Source organism: Xiphophorus couchianus, chromosome 9, assembly GCF_001444195.1.
Source record: "Xiphophorus couchianus chromosome 9, X_couchianus-1.0, whole genome shotgun sequence".
NCBI classification, from domain to species: Eukaryota; Metazoa; Chordata; class Actinopteri; order Cyprinodontiformes; family Poeciliidae; genus Xiphophorus; species Xiphophorus couchianus.
In genome coordinates this window covers 29011274-29029136 of record NC_040236.1, presented here as the reverse complement: position 1 = coordinate 29029136, position 17863 = coordinate 29011274, and the positions used below count along the sequence as shown (strand labels likewise).

Sequence of the window (17863 nt, the reverse complement as noted above, 5' to 3'; positions counted from 1 at the left end):
GATGCAACATGACCAGCTCATTATTCGCTGAACGGCCTATTTACCATTCAGCAAATACTGAGCGGTAAATAGCCTGTTGTCCCCTTTATTAGGATCAGAGTTAATAAATTATGTGGGAAGATAACACATTGGGGAGGGATGAAATTAAATCCTTAACCTCCCAATTTACAACCACTCACTTTTCTATGTTACTGATAATATTCTAAATATAAATGAATATTCTGTAAAATCAAGGAGCAAATTTTGGAAAATGCAAAATATCAAACACTCCCATGTACATCCACTGCTATGAAATATGATAAAATCAGACAGCAAATAAAACACATCTAATTTCTGTTGTAAACAGGCTTCTACAAAAACATTAATCCGTCCAACTTAGTGTTACATAGACAGGAAACTATCTGCTTAATAGTTAATAAATAATAAATGCCACATGCAAATGAAATTTAATTAGAAGGAAAGTGACTTTTAAAAATTAGAAGTAACTCAAATGTTGTAACTTGTCAGTTCAACGTTTCTTTAGTGCAAAAAGTTCTCTTAATGTGTGTAGCACAGGCAATGATAAACTCGTTTTATTCAGGTGGCACACTGCCTCCCACCTTACTGTGCTTCACTTAAATCAGCATTGCTTTAAAAATTGGCTTTTAAAAAATCCCCCGCTGCCATGCCGACAGCTGATGTAAAAATATAATTAATGCAAAAAGAAAAAATGAGAAATTATAAGGTGTGCACCAAAGGGAAAAAGCAGGAATTATTAGAAACAGTTTGAAACTTTACAGTCTAGTAATATTAGTGGATACAACATGGTGATTTTAATCAACAAAGAAAAGTGTGATTTTTAGTGTTCTATGTTTAACTGGGAGCACTACAGGGCTAGCGTGTTGTGCCATTTCATCAACACCCTATCAAGCGTTATTACATCTTCAATCAAAACAAAAACATTTCTTCCACATCTTACAGGCAAGCATTTCAAATATTTAATGAGTGACTGACTGACCGCTCTCAGTGCGAGTTAAAATCTGGATTGGTCAGATGTTATCAGAAATTCTATTGATTTCAATGTTACCACTGTCACCCAGTGGTAACATTCTTGTTTAAGCCACTTGATTTCACAGTGTTGTCTTTTAAGTCATTAAAGAGCTTAACTCACAAGAGTGAGATGGCTGGATTAACACAGAAAACCTCACAGTTAAGAGCAGGGGGAAAAAATCTAAGATTTTATTCATAAGCCAGCATTTCTGGGCACTTACTGTCATGCACAATGACACTGTTTTTATACAGATATTTCAATGAAACTATATTTCAGTCCGTAGAAATGCCATTTACACATGCATTGATATTTTTTAAACTAAAGTGCATTTTGTGTTCATTACCTGATGTTACTATATATATATATATATATATATATATATATATATATATATATATATCTCGCCCATTTCCGTCTTGTGGTAATGGCGAACCAACCAGACATTGTCGTAGTGGATAAACAACAGAGGAAAGCCGTTGTGGTAGATGTAGCAATACCAAGCGACTGCAACATCAGGAAAAAGGAGCACGAGAAACTAGAGAAATACCAGGGCCTCAGGGAGGAACTGGAGAGGGCCTGGAAGGTGAAGACCACAGTGGTGCCTGTGGTCATCGGGGCCCTCGGGGCAGTCACCCCCAAACTGGACCAATGGCTACAACAGATCCCAGGAACAACATCAGACATCTCAGTCCAGAAATGTGCAGTCCTTGGCACAGCCAAGATACTGCGCAGAACCCTCAAGCTCCCAGGCCTCTGGTAGAGGACCCGAGCTCAGAGGATAAGAACCACCCGCGGTGGGTGAGAAGGGAATTTTTAATTTTTTATATATATAGTATAAACATGTCTTTTTACTATCTTTTCAAAACATCCAGTTTAAACTATGAGAGCTACTTTAATATCAAGAGAAGAATTTTATATTTATTTATAAATTATTGAAGCAATAGTGCACCTGGCTTTAGAAACGGTTAACATAGGACTGAATGTACTTTTATACAAGAACAGGTTTTGCAGAATTCTTTGTAAAAATAAATCAATAAATATGGGCTGTTTTTCTAATTGTTGAAAGTTCTTGCAACATATGATTATTAAAGGCAGAAAAAGGTTTAAAAAAGTATCAAAAAATGGTAAATTAAAGGTAACTTTCATATGGCTATAGTATAGTTTGTATGACAATCACTGACAAGATGAGATTTCAAAAACATGCAGCTTCCCCAATCAAAATGTAGTTTAAAACATTCACTTTGAAAGCTTGTGTAGGAAATTTAAACAAAAAATTGGGCAGTCCTATTTAAAGGAGTCAAAGTAAAGAAGACAGTTTGTAGTAAAAGAGATGCGACAGAGCAGCTTCCATCCTTCAGAACTTAGTATTCTTTTTGGAGATGCATCTAAAGCAAGTGTTATAAACCGTTGGGGCTTGATGGTGTTGTGGCAGCCCAGATGACTCAGGCGCAGATTGTGTACCCGCCAATCTGCCATGCAACCTTTGTTACATGCCATTCCGCCTCTCTCCCATCTTTCCTGTCTGTCTCTTCTGTCAAATACCAAACACAACAGAAGTGATAAGGGGGAAAAAAAACAACCACAAAGAAGCCTGGAGCTAGGCAGACAAACAGTTACAGCATAAACAACTAATTTCATCCATTAAGCTAATGGCTGTAGGTTGATTTTATGACAAATTTATCTTTGAGCCATTACATGTGAGAGAAACAAACATTTAAAGACAGAGGACCAGGAGGCCACTATCAGCTCCCTCTGGCCAAAATCAATGCTGTATCCTTCTATTGATTTCAATTAAGATAACTGTTATTAGACAGCATGCATGACACAAAGTCGATGAACAAAATGTATTGTGCTGATAGATTACAATGAAGAAAGGCTTTGGATCATTGTTGCTGAGACACCTGGAGGTGAAAATAAAACAGAAAAAGAAAGAGTGGACATTGCATGAGACATCCTCCTTTTTTATTAAAGTAGCTACATGGAATGTGGTTGAGAGATAATTACAGTAAAATTTCAAAGCCTGCTGGTTCAACAAAATAAGATTGTCTTCTAAATCTTATTTAAGCTCTAGGGTTCTTCCTTCAAACTGGGAAGGATTTGTGTCAGTTTTACCTTTTTTGCATTTTTTTGTAACGGTTTGGAGCTTTTCCAATAACTAAATTAATTCAGAAAGCCGTTCTTTAACATATTTCCTAAGAAAATGTGCCATAAAGACAAGCCACACTTTCTTGACATTAATGTCTTAAGCAGATGCAAACATCCATCAATCAGAGGAGAAATCTTCATGGTTAATGTTAGCGACATATATCATGCCTAGCTTTTGTGGTAAACAAGTAGCAAAGCAAAAAACATAAAATGAGTCTACTATAAGAAACTGGGGTGAGGTGAAAAGAGAGCAAAGGATTTAATGAGAAGAGACAAGAGCGGAGGAGGAGTGTTCCAACAAATAAGAAGAAAAGAGATAAAAACGAGGAAGATTTAATTACCTCAGTCAGTTATGGAAGAGTAAACACACCATAATGGCCTAGAGAAGTGAACAGACCAAGGCCAAATCAGATACATACACGCAAGAGGTGACATGTTAATAAATATGGTTCAGTGCTTTCCTGATTCTCTCATGAAGTGCACAAATAAATTAATTGTCATTCATCTCAAAATGATGGCAGAATCTAGTTGTTCAATTATTGAAAGTTTAAATGAGATACAAAAATAGTTTAGAGGGCATCTTTTAATGATGCCTTCTGGGCGTCTCCATAGGTAGACGTTTCCGCCATCTCTCTCCACCCCAACAGGAAGATTAGGAAAAAAGACTCAACAAAATATTCACTCACATCAGCTAAATACAAACAGACCACACACTTTTTTGTAAAGCAAAACATTTTAAATCTTATTTTCTTTTCCTTTGCTATTGTGCGCAATCTTATCTTGACCGCATAAAATAGCAATTACATAAACTGATGCTTGTGGCTGTAACATGACTAAATGTGAAAATGTTTAAAGAATGTCAATATTTTTGGAGAAGTTTTGATCTTGAAGTATGAGAAAATATAAATACTTCAGTGTCTAGCTGGGAAGTAGGAAAAAAAAAAAAGAAACTAGACCATTTGATAGTGCGATCAACTTAATCATTGTCCTCATAGCAGGAGCTGTCTTATTTAACGTTTAGAACAGCCTGGAGAACAAAGTGGTAATGAGAAGATGTCACAGGATGAGAAGAAAGGGAAAAAAATAAGTTTCACTGCTGTAGGTGGTACGTCAAAAATATGGCATTTTTCTAAAAGAAAAAAATAAAACCATCTCCTACAGGACTATTGATCTGTTTCTCCCGACGATGAGTCAACAAAAAAACAACAGATCCAACAGAGACTCAGAGGGCTTTCAAGGACTCTGGAGAACAGAAACCGCAGCAGATGAAGGCAACAAAGTTGAAGATAGAAGATCCTTACCTCTTGGGAGACATCACCTTTAGATGGAAGGTATTACTGTGACTACAGTGTGGTGTGCAGGGGTCAACTTTCATTTTCCAGAGGGCAGAGTAATACATTACTTATACACATTCAATAAATTAAAGTCTAGATGAGTCTCATCTGTCAGATTTAATGGGCTTTTTGAAAACAACAACCTTTTAGCAGGTATTAAACCTACTATTTATTAAGCCCACATTTGATGCTAGAAATATTTTTATTGGTCTGATGCAATATTCTAATTTCAAATGTCATGTTTTCATTACCTGTAATTGTAAAGTTATTATGGTTAACAGGCTTTCAAAGTTGAAAAAACTTCCAATTTTATTTTTTAAGGCTTCCCTGTGCTATCCCTTACACATATGTAGACATATATTATTGTCAGAAAAAAGATTAAGAAATCTGGATGGGTCAGAATTTCATAAACTGTATTTTCTCCTAGATTAAATACAGTAGACAGGATAAATAGCCAGTTGAGGGGTTTGACTCCTTTAAATTGAACAAGCTCTGTAGTCTGATCATTGGCTCCTCTGTGGTTTTGTGCAACTGACCTTCAATAGCCAATCTTGTTGGGTCAGAGCTCCAATTCTTCTTAAAAATATACCCGACAGCTCCCACATGGAAACACCAAGATAGAAAATGGGAAGTTTCTTAAAGGTTCTGTGCTCACTGAGCTAATGGGGAGTGAAAAAAAGAAGAAATCAAAAAGAGAAGAAATAAAAAGGAGAATTTATTATCATGCGTACAAAGAAAAGACTAATGTTTGGCAGACATAAAATAATCTATTTAGATTCCCACCACCCACTGTTTTCAGCTGTTCCATTGACGAAGAAAATAGGCTAGACACAACTGGCGCTTCACTCATTTCAATACTCCCAGGCTTCCTGTGCAGGATGTGTAAGGAATGTAGAGCAGGTCAATACTAGAGAAAATGAATACGGTACTTCAAATTAACAATAACTACACAAATTGCTGTCCAGCAGTAAATGAATGAATAGATAAACCCTCCTGCTTCATCTCTCATTGGCAGAAAGGAACAGGTGTTTTTCTACATCCACCAGTTGCAGGTTCATGCCTTCACCTTACTTTCCTTAAAAGGGTCACCTTCTTTCATTCTGAAAAAAATAATTTGCAGCAACATTCAAATGTCTCATCTAAATAGTGGGAAATTATGTTTGATCCCTGCGAGCAGAAATGAATCTTCGCGGTTCATTTATATCTAAAGCTGTGATCAAGAAGATAAACTAGGCTAAGCTGATTGGTATCAGCATGACATCTCCCCCAGTAAACATCCTGTAACATGTTTGGAAAATAAAACTTAGGCTTGGAAAGGGAAGGCACATGTGAAAGCAGATGGAGAGAAATGTAAATACAAAGGTCTCAGATCCGCAGGGGTCCTGTTCCTTTCCAGGGGTCTTTTTAAAATGCTAAACTTGACTTAGAACTAAATCATGCTAGATATGACAGTCATGGTGCATGTTTTCAAACCAATATGTCATTTTTAAAACAGTGTGTTTTTTTTTTTTGTTTTTTTTTTTTTACATTTTTGATAGGTACTGCATTTACCATTATAAAGTCATTTGCACCCCAGCTGGAAAGTTTTCCAAGATTAATTATCTTCCACATGTTTAGAATGTTTTTATGAGACAATTTTCATTTGGAAGGTTTTATGTAGTTAGGAGAAATCTGATTCTTTTCCGGTATTAAAATTAGATAACGACAAACGTCAACTGAGTTTTTATGGCATTTTAAATCTTGATGAGAACCATATGATTATTTTACATAATATCTTTGTACATAAAGTCCTCCATTTGGTATGCCTAGTCTACGATTTTAAAGTTGTGGACAAAGCAAAAAAAGTTACCAAGAAACACTACAATGCCAAAGTATAGGGTCACTTGCCTTCACACTCACTTTGCTGTTTGCCGATCTGATGCACATTATTCACAACTTAAATCCAAAATGCAGATTCATATTAAAATTGAATTGCTTAAAATGTACTTCTCCTGTTGTAGTTTGTGTAAAAATAGTGAAGTTTGTCATGTGAACAGTTGGGGAAAACGTCCAGATTTGGATTTACGCCCCGTCGTTTCAACAGTGAAAAATCTATTGTGCATTAACACATAAAGCACATGTGGAACATGTAAGTATTTGAAGGGGAAAAGAGTAAAAGTGTATGGACATGTGAACACTGTTACATTTTCACATGTCAAAAACGTTCCACAGGTAAAATATTATAGTGTGTTAACATGTAAATATTTCACATCTGTCCATGTTATGCAACATGCAGAAATCTTCTCACATGAGAAAAAAGCCTTTTTTCAGATGTAACATAATTTGCTAAGTTATTTTCACCTGAATTTTTTTGTTGTAATCACATTTGGCACATGTGACTCTTTTTCTTAAAGGGTTAATTTGCCGGTGTTACAATGATTATCTAAATAGTTTTAATGCAAAAATTAATCTTAGACAAGCACACATGTTCACTCCTGCTGGCTGTAGAGCTAAGGGATCATTAGGAAAGTGTGTGCAGTGTATGAAAAAGCCCTCACACATTGTGGGCGTGTGTAAATCAATGTGACACTAACTAAACAGACACTGCTGGAGATCCGGGATAATGAACAGAAAAGGACTGAAGCAAACAGAGTCTTAATCATGAGACAGACATGATGGAGCGAGGTGGAAAAGTGAGAAGGCAGGTGGAAAATTGCTTTAAAAAGAAGCAGAAGAGGAAGTTGAAAATATTACACTGCACACCCATTTCAAACAATAGCTCTTCAAGTTGAATTAAATGCTCTTTTACAGTTCAGGGAGTTTAAATGGTTTTAATTTTAGCCTGTCCAGCAGGAGTTACACACTGGTTTTCAACTAAATCTGTTTGTTCCTCTCTAAACTATCATGCTCTAAGAATACACTTGGGGCTATGTATTAAAGTTAGTGGAATTTCCCACTTTTTTGCTACCTTATACATGGATAGCAGCAAAACTTGTCACCTCTGGAGACTCTACAGTTTTGGACAGGTCAAAACTAAAGTGGGACAGTAGCAATTTTGAGAGTAGCCACAGGTGATCTGACCAAATTAACACACCCATGGGAAATTGCTCAATCACAGTGTGAATTTTGTCTGCAAATGAAGACAGCAGAAACAGAGGAGAGAGAGTGGCTGCCATTTGGATGCAGGTTTAGAGCCAACATTCCCCTGCCAACATCCCAGCATGGATAAACACTGACCAAATGGCTCCGTGTGACCCTCAGGGCTGTTATTTAAAGGACAAACCCATAGAGCAACAAAAAGAGCAATCAGTTACAAATTACTGCATACTTTTAAATAACTGACATACAACCTGGAGTTAACTGGCAGATAGCTACGCAGCAAAAATCAAAAATGTTCTGAAATACTTTTATGCAGCTTGCAGTCTTTTGAAAACACTGGGTTTTTGCAAACAAACTGAACAAAGATCAGCATGGTGGTGAGCTGAAGTTTGCAAGCTGAATTAATATTTGCTCCAGTATCTTGTTAAATAAAATCATTCTGTAAGCGGTTTCCCACTGCAATGAGATTAGAAAAGTGATCTTTGAGAGTCTAGGGCTAATAAATACAAATATATTTCTTTAAGAACTTAAAATTCTTAAAATTAAGAAATTGCTTAAAATTCTGCAAAGCATGGTTTATCTGTTCTTCAATAAAGAAACAAATACTGCGTATTTTTGTTATATAATACAAAAAATAACAATTAGGGAAAAAAAGCGTGCATGAATCTTTCTATATTTAGCTATGGCTGGTTTTTATTTTGAGAAGTTGGGGTACTATGCTTAAGGACAAAGTTTTGTGATAATGTTCAACTTGTTTGTGTAAGAAGCAAAAATATTTTTTTCTGTTTTCACCTTGTCCATTTTATGGTCTGGTGCCTTGGAATTATTTAAAAAATGTTTGCATTAGATCTTTGATAAACTGATGAGATTAATAAAGTTTCAGTGGCCATCTGGTGTTTAAGTTATTCATGTGAAATAAAATAATAATTTTGATTGCCCCATAACAGAAAAACATAAATATTGCTATGAAGATATGGGTGTAATTGTTCCTCTCGTTTTTCTTGTTTCTATCATCACAGTGGCCCCAACACTCTCCTTGAGCTTTATCATCACAGGCGCAAAGATCCATATATGCATAAGAGACAAAACACATCCAACTAGCAAGATATGTGACTGATAAGCAGATCTGGAATGCATATCTAACATATGGTTCAGAAATCATTGCACCAAGAATTGTTATATTATAGTTGCATTTTACTAAACTAAGTAGATGTAACAGTCACTGCACAGTTTCTCACCACACTTTCCTGTCAATCATTCTCTGAAGAATTGGCGATGACTCAGAAATGATTGAAAAGAGACAATCACCAATGGTAACCAATGAAAAGGTCACCAGTTTATATTTGATTAAAGGATTTTTTTATGCCATTGTTGGTGGTTCTGCTTAAGTTTAGTCTTGAAACAAGGAGACACAAATCCAATCTTCTATTGCGGTACATGTATCCATGTGAGACAGTCAGCATGAAATTCTTACATTTTTCATCATCATAATGTCGTGAACGAACGACATTATGATGTTAACCGAGTTAAATGAAAAGTCTCCAACACATGACGTCAGTGTGAAGCATGGGTTTATTAATGGGACAGCCTAATGTATTTTCTGCTGCATCGATGCAAAATGAAAATGTGCAATCTCAGAATTAATAAATTATGTTTTATTTTAATTTGAGAAACCCATCACTCATGTGTTACAAATATTCATCTTGTGAACCCCAGTCCATACCATGATTGTAGCATACGAAGATGTTGACATGAACAGGGACACTCACACATGCACACACCCACAACTCTGAATGGTCATCCTCCGTCACCCATCTGGGATAGTTAACTTTCTGCTTGGTTGGTTTGCTTGGTTCAGGGAGGCAAAAGAAAGAAATGAGGGGTGCTGAACCGAGTCATGCAGCATGAGCAAATAAGGAGGAGGAGAAAGAACAGGAGGAAGACTGTTTCTAGACCTCTGAATCACTGCCAACATCACCCAATACATCTCTGACTCAAAAAGGACTGGCGTGCCTGCTTCACTCTAACCTGGCAAGAAAACCAATCACAACACCTGGTAGGCAGGACAAATGTAGATGACAACACAAATGTAAAGTACTAGTATAATAGTTTTTTTGTCAAATATTTCTTTTCTCAATTGACGAGACAAAATAGGTGAAATGTTTTTAAAATTACAAACTATCATAACTTCAAATTGAATTCCATCCTTTTGCTTCTTACAGTTTTCATATTTATTTTCTGCTTGACTTTAGGAAAACAGGTTCAATAGTACTTTTTCCTAAATCAAACAACCAACGTATGTAGATATGAAATGGAGATTTTTATCTACTTTTATTAATACAAAGACGCTGTAATGTTCAAAAAATGACTTTTCAATGCAAGTATGGAAGCACAGATAAATATTTGTGTTTCATGTCAAAATGGTATTGTGAGGAAACACTGCAAAACACTTAAGAGCCTGGGTTTTGATTGTAACACAGCACAGGCTGTGTTTTTGTAATCGACACTCCTGAAGTTATTTGGATGCAGGAAAGTTGATTTGGCTATGCTTCACATGATTTGATAGTTGGAGTTAAGTGGGCTAATGAGTAAGTGGCAAATTAAATGCATCTGGGTCAATATAAGTCCATAAATTAATATTTTACTCCAGCAATCTATCTGTGTTGCTACATTTCAGGAAAGCATACTCCTTAAAAACAATCGTCTCCGCCTGGTGTGTTAGTTGGGATGAACCACCATGCACGTTGGAAATAGGATTGCAAGATCAATGTAACTACTTGATAAAAATCACATAAAAGCTGGTTTCAGTCTGGGTTTCTGAATTAAGTGTCTGGATTTAATATTTTTATTGGGTAAAAAAAAATAGACTAGTCAAACACAGTAAACTGTATTGACCAGAACTGCTGAAATTGTTACTCTTTATAAGAAGTTATTAAAATCAAAAGCCTCACGATAGCAAAAACAATAAAATTGCAATCAAAATTCAATACATATTTTATTGGAAGATATGAGGTACTCTGCAGCACAGAGATCCCAGAGGTCTATGCTCCATTACCCAGCCAGAGGAGTCCAATAAAGAGGATCTAGGGTCAGAACCAGGGCTAAAGAAAAAGAAATCCAGCAAAAACAATCTCTAAAAGAGATAGTTCTGCTTTGTTGTGCTGCAAGTGTAATGGTTAGTGCATCACCCCAGTGAGTACGAACACATACAGTCTCATATAAATTCACCCTTATTTGAACTCTGTTTGCTCAGATTAAAATGTAATTATTCCCTACTCTATCACACTTCATTTTCTAATGAGAGATCCTCTTTCTGTTTGAGTGGTTTTTATCAAGAGTAAATATTACTAGTGAGGAACCATAAACCGATCATATCATTCCTCTAAGTGGATGGGCTTTATAAATCATAACATTTATAAAACGTTCTGCCCACGTTAGAAAACACCAAGCAGATCTTAGCCTGTATGTTTTCATGGTAAAGTTAGCAGACTTCACTTAGAGAGGTTAGTTTTTGTTGTGCTTGGAGATGTTAGCTGTGGTAGCAAAGTGTTTTAGCTGATGAGCTTACTATGCCATGCTTAATATTGCATTTTAGTGTAAAGGTGGGATATATTACACGAGAACACTGCTTGGCTCAGGTCCATGGTGCGTTGACTGCTGGACATCAGAGGACCAAAAGGCTAATGCTCCCTCCACCAAGCACTATTCCTAACAAGTAAAAGTTGTCAGATTTCTAGAGGTTCTTTGGCCTCCATTTGCTCTAGCCATACTGGAATCTTCTTCTGAATATTAATGGAGTACCACAAAGGGTCAGGAAAATGAATACTGATATACAGCATGTATATATATTAAATAGTAGAAAAATATCTAATTATAAAATAGTATGCAATGGAGTACTATGGAGGGGGCATATGTCAAAGCTGCAAACCTTTGCACTTAAAATCTAAATCAGGTAATGTGGACCAAGTAACTGGAGGTGAGATGTTACATGGTAGATAAAATTCTCAAAATGACAAAATACTGAAATTTTGAGCACAAACCACTATTCAGAACTTAACAGATAAGTCTTCTTACTAGTTTGTTAAGGTAGAGGCCAGATTTTTAGTAGAATTTAATAATAATCTTTAATAAACTAATATTTTAATTTAATTTTAGAGTAATTTGCTCTGCAATCAAGTGCTCTTTGTTTCGTCTCTCCATCTGTCTCCCCGTCTCTTACTCAAGTGAGCAGTTGGCAGAAACACGCTGGCAGCAGAGGCAACAATAATCACGTCAATCTTTCCCTGACGCTTGTGCAGAGATGATTTTAGATGAGTCACGGAGGCCAGAAGAGAAAGAAACAAATCAATAGCAGATGGAGCGCTGGATGGAATGATGATGAAAGATGGATATTTAGACTGACATTTAAGCTGAGGTAAATAGCCCTCTATGTAGAGCCAAGCCTGAAAACGCTGCGGTAAATGAAGTCTGTTTTTCTGTTTATGTGTCTGTCTTTTTACATATGCACAAACAACATCTGACATTTTCTTACCTCTTCTTGTTTATAAGTCTATGATGTTCGCTCAAAAGCCTCTTCACTCCACTAAAAGCATCTGATGGTCATCACTCAGAAGGAGGAAAGGCTCAGAATAAACACTCTTTCTTCTTCTTCAGATAAAATCTGTATAATGTAAGTCATGCACTGCCTTGAAGAATCTGGATAAAGGTTTAAAAGAGAAAACGACTTGAAGACTAAAAAAATATACTTGCTCAGTTTCTAACCTTGTCAGAACAGTTTTCATGAGCAGTGAAGCTTATTGTTATATTTGTTCATATATTTCCATCCTGTTCAGTTCTCTTATTTCATACCTTCTTGCTGTCTCTCTCTCCCTCCCTCCTTAATGCACTTTTTGTGTGAGTTGGAAAAGAGGCCGACATGCCCCTCGGCCAACCATCAAACATTTACATCATGTGGTGTTATGGAGCGCAAAAAGGGAAAACGACAGAATGGCAGACAGAAAAAGAAAGAAGTGCCTACAAATTACACAAGGAGGCATGTAGAGACAGCAAGAAAACAGGGGACAAGGCAGCACCAAAGTCAAATAAAGAAAGACCAGATGGAAAGCGAGACGTTTAGAAGAGAGTCCGAGCAGAACAAAGAAAGAATGAAAGAAAGGATTCGGGAAAAGCTGAGCTTTCTTAACAGAAGACCCGTTGTCTGAGAGCTCGCAGGTCAAGAGGTCACGAGACACTTGTCCACAGCAGAGCCAGAGTTAGTCCCAATGCGATGTTATCAACAGCTCTTTATAATAATCAGAATTACCAGACCACACTCAACAAGTCACTATTAAGACAGCAGAATGGATAAAGGAAACAAATCTACAAACAGCAGCATTTGCAAACAAATCATTTTGAAGCATCATTTTCAGCTTACAAGCCGGTAAACAGTTAAATTGTGGTCAAGTGCTAACGGGCATCTGTAAAGACAAAATCAATAGTATGACTGTTCAGATAATATTATTCAGGAACTAGTTGCCGAGTGGTGGTTGGTATTGGCCAGACAGAGGACAGGGGGAAAGCAAAAAGCTTCCTAATGCATCATAAGCAGGGTGTTTCAAACTAAAAGTTAAAGATTTAGGGATTTTTGTGACAGCTGCCAAACCATTTCACATGCTCGGGTATACTCACATTAATTATAGTGATTCAATTCTGAGTTGTTCTTCAAGGTTATTCTTCAAAAGGAGCACACTAAACTATAAATAGTAGTTCCTTTGTCTCGGTTTGTTTATTCTATAATAATTAATACAGTGCTAACGCAAACAATATACAGAAGCATGTTTACGCAATACCTTTTCATTTTGAAAAGGTTATGAGACTTTCAGTAATTCATATTTTTTATATTCTCTTTAAGGTCTGGAACAGGTGGGCAGACAAGTACGTCAGACAGAGTTCACGGCCTGTAATACTCATAGGGATTTCCAGGTGGGGCATTTTGTTTTCTTTACAGGCTAATGAATCATGACAACCCATACTTGTGCATATTTTTTTGTGGCTTGTAATTCGGCTGCTTATTTTATTACGTCTGAAATGTGGTTGCATCAACAATGGGTGAACAACAAGCATTAAATAAAGTTTTTTTTTTTAAAAACTCTCTTGGCTGTCCACATCAATTATCTTTTTATGTTTGTTTGTTTTAGCTTACTCTCTTCCTGCTTGTGTTTCTTATGAGTCAAACTTGCTTTTATTTTCCAATATTTCTAATTTTAGCTTCATGTCAGAGCATCAGACTAAGTGAGCCAAGAGACCTGAGCGTCTCGCTCAAGGATAATTTATCATGAACTTTGCGGGTAATGGGCTCGCCTGGTGTTTAATGGCGGTAATGGGTGTAATAGGCCTTTGTCTGGTCCCTGGATTGAGCCTATATGTGGCAGATTTATGAGAACAAACAAAGAAAAGAACATTTTAATGATTCCTAAATAAAACCATTATCCTTGTTTTTCCATCCTCCTTTTCTCCCTCGTACCCACCCCACCCGACCCCACCCCCACCACGCTCTGACGGATCAGCCGTAGCCTATACAATGAAAAAGGAAGACACATATGGAGGTGGCTGCTAGAAAAGAAGAAGGAGGAATAAACAAAAATCATATGACAAATATGTGTGGTTCAAATCATTGACATGACCACACATATGGTTGAGAATATAGGATTTCTCTCAACTCGTGGCTGCAAGAATACACGAATAGAAACAAACATGTATTTTAGCTTTTCCCTCCCATTGCTGAGACAACTTCTTTGTAGGCAAAACAAAGGAGCGGATTAAAATCTGGATTATTTTCCTGACCCCATTTCCCACAATAAGATCATTTTTATTTCACTGCACAAAAGTCATGATACGTCCGATTTATCACTCACATTGCACTGTAAGTCAGAGAAAAAAAAAATATTCGTGTGTATGGCTTTTTCATTATCCTGTCTTTTCAGTGGTGTGTTTCATCTTTACCAGCATCAGGAAGCATCTAAAATGACTCAGTTTAAACAAAAGGAGTCACCTTGAGCTTTTTTAATACTCACTTAAAGCCAGTTCCCTACTTTGAATAATCCCCAAACTAAAAAAACATAGCAGGCTTCTTTTCACCACATAATATAGACCCTCAATGCTGCTAGATCTAAAGGCAGATTTGAAGAAAATATAAGAAAGGGGAAATGTAAAATGTAATATGGGGTTTATACTGGATAAAATGGTCAATTCCTTTACACCCATGATTAAAAACACAACAATGTCATGATATCATTATATTTAATCTGAAATTTTATTTAAAAATTAATTAATTATCTAGAAGCTTATTTTAAGAATAATTATTTCTATTTTTGCTTTAAAAAACTACCACACAAAAACATCCATTCCTTAAAGTCATTTTGATTTTGATCCATAGACCTCAGAAAAAAATACAGAAAAAAATACTTGCTAAATGCAGTGCTTTTACCCTTTTAGTTTCTGACACTGTCTGTTTTGTCAATGGAAATATTTCAAAACAGACCAATTTGTCTTTGTTGGTAGCTTTCCGAGAATCTGTTGACCAGCAGTAGACAGAATAGATAAAGCATTTTTCACAGTCATGCCAGTACTTTACACAAACAAACCAAAACTTTGTACCATGATTCAATGTCCATTAATTTATCTAAATTAATGGGTAGAGGAGCAGCAGTGCTGCATTACTATATGCTCCTCATAGCCAGAGAAAACTAGTCACTTCATTCCATTAAAAACGATTATATTCTAGAAATTTTCAGAGAATTTCTATTAACCTTGGTACACCTTGGGGCCAGCCCATAAAGAAGGTCAGAACTGAATCAGAGCATCTTTGAATCCCATCTAGATGATGTCTGTGACATCAAAATCCTAATGTTCCTGGTGATTTTGAATGTATCAGTAATTGTAGCTCGTGTTGAGTCATATAGGCATTCATTTGCTCCCTGGGGTTGCGGACGAAAACGGACCATCAGGTTGCGTAACGCACCTAGCAATCCCTGCACATCTGAGCAGTCTTCCAAAAGAAGGTTTGATCAGTTCATCACAAAATGCATTGAGGTACAAGGCAGAGACATAGTAGTACAGAGGGGAAACTCTGCTGAATGTCATCTTTATTGCATTATGTAATCCCATAACTCACAGACAAATCACAACGCATTACATCTCAGACAATCTTACAACCTAATTTTAAAGGAAGCTCAAGAGGTTTTATATCTTCCCATTATTTCCGCTTGTGTGTTTTTATCCATTGTGCTTAACTCTTAAATTAATTTCTGTCTGAAACCTAGTGCTCATGTTTATTCCATCCTTTTCTATGTTTAGACTCTTCCTTACAACCCTTTCTATCAGTCTCCTCATTCTCCAACAATTTCACCCAAGTACATTAATATGTGCATTATCATTTCTTCTCTTCCACACTTACTATGTTTAAATTGTCTTCCTTATTTCTTCTGACTGACCACCCAAAGGCCTTACCAGGTGTGAGCCACGGTGAAGCGCCGCCTCTGTCGGATGCTCTTGTTCACCATCAGCTTACGGAAGAGCCGCGGGGAGCTTCTCGGGGACAGTTTGGGAGACGTTCCTCCTCTCTTGCCTCCCACCACGCCCGGCATCTTTGGGGGCTCCAGCTCCAGGTGCATGTGCTCCTTGAATGTCCGAATGCATGAGTCCATTTCCACGCTCAGCTCGTTGGACGACATACCTGCAGGATGGAGTTGGCTCCCGTTTGGGAGACTGTAATTCCTCTGTCAAATTCTGACCAACCTGTCTTTCATGTAAAGTTGATTCCTCGTTTTCAGTGAAGAATCAGATAAGTTTTCATCTGTTGAAAGATTGCAAGACAGACTGAAGCAGCCGTTCACACAGACTTTCACCCAGAAATGGGATCCTCCTTCCTTATCCTGTTTTTCACAGGTTTCAGGAATGGCCAGCCAGTAGTTGAGCCCCCTTTCTTTCTCTTTGTTTTTGGTTCATCCCCAGTGCCTTCTTGCAGATCTTTCCTTTATGTGAGGCTCTACGACAGGGTCACACAGGGAAAAAAAATCCTCTTCTCAACTACGCCGCTCTCCCATTTCCCCCCTGGTCCTGGTGCCAGTTAACTGCACACCTTCGCACCAACTCTTTCTCTCAGTCCATCCAGGTAGCCTGACGTTAGAGGATCTCCCTTATGAAATATTCAAAAGGGTTGAAAACTGCTCTCTGCCTCCTCCATCAACCACTGCTTGACTGACCTCCTCTTTCTGCAAACAACCCCCACCTCTCTCTCTCCCTCACTCTCCTAAAGGCACTCCCGGTGTGGCACAGAGTGCTGAGTCTCTAGTCTGATTTCCCTTCCACTCTCCCAGTGAGAGCAGCGAGCGGAGCAGAACGCAGCATGCAAGCAAATACTTCCCTCTCTGTTTCATTCAGAATATACGCAAGCCACCCAGAGCAGGCACGCAGCAGGCAGAGGCCACGCCCCCTCAGATGAGGATTGGCCAGCGAACACCGTGACGACAAGCAGGCAAACCCCGGTAACAGGTTATCAGATTCATTATTTATTTTCTGTTTATCTAGGATTTGCAGTACATTTGTAGTGATGATGTGGTGACCTTTGGTGAAGTGGATGAGCCAAGAAGGAAAGACAATTTGGAAGTGAACAGCGTAATGAGGTTGACTATGAAGAAACGCAAGTAAACACAGCTCAAAGGTCAGCTGATTAAAATGAAAACTCTAGTGAATGCATTTATGCCACCAATTAGGAGGCCTTTCACAGCAAGAAGAAAAATGTAATCACATCTTAAACAGCAATTTGTATCCTATTTTAGTCTGGTTGTAAACAACCAAATGATACAACACTCTCAGTATGTAGAAAGACAGAAGATATGGTATGAACACACTGGATTATTCAGAATGGTGAAGAGAAAGAAAAACAAGAGTAATGCCCTCAAGGTAGAAAGGCTATAAAGATGAGGGAGAACAAATCCTAAAAGAACATCAGAGAAGGCAGAATGGCAGCATGACAAGTGATGGAAATGTGAGCACTAGCTTGTCTGCAATTGGACTGATTTGTTTTGGTGGTGAGTCACCGATGAATCCGAGCCATGGAAGCTTGCAAGAGCTTTCTCACTAGACGCTCGCCAAGAAACCCCTTTGAAAATGGTCTTCCAACAGAAAAAAAGGAGATAATACTGGTAGTAATTTGAGCCATAAAAGCACACAGTCGATTAGTAAGTATTAGTCAATAATTTCAAATTTTACTTTGCTTGACTCTTTACTTGAGTAA

General features: G+C 37.4%; 1 protein-coding gene across 2 annotated transcripts in view; it reads right to left on the bottom strand.

Moving 5' to 3' along the window:
* pde4ba (phosphodiesterase 4B, cAMP-specific a) overlaps nucleotides 1–17863 on the bottom strand; it is a 153054-nt gene that overhangs the window by 100676 nt on the left and 34515 nt on the right. Inside the window, exon 1 of one of the 2 annotated variants that reach the window (XM_028027427.1) lies at nucleotides 16075–16454. The exons of the other annotated variant lie outside the window; for it this stretch is intronic. Coding sequence (XP_027883228.1) covers nucleotides 16075–16298 — 224 coding nt within the window. The 5' untranslated portion in view covers nucleotides 16299–16454. Of the gene's footprint in view, nucleotides 1–16074; nucleotides 16455–17863 lie in introns of those variants that run through there. 2 annotated transcript variants of the gene reach the window in all.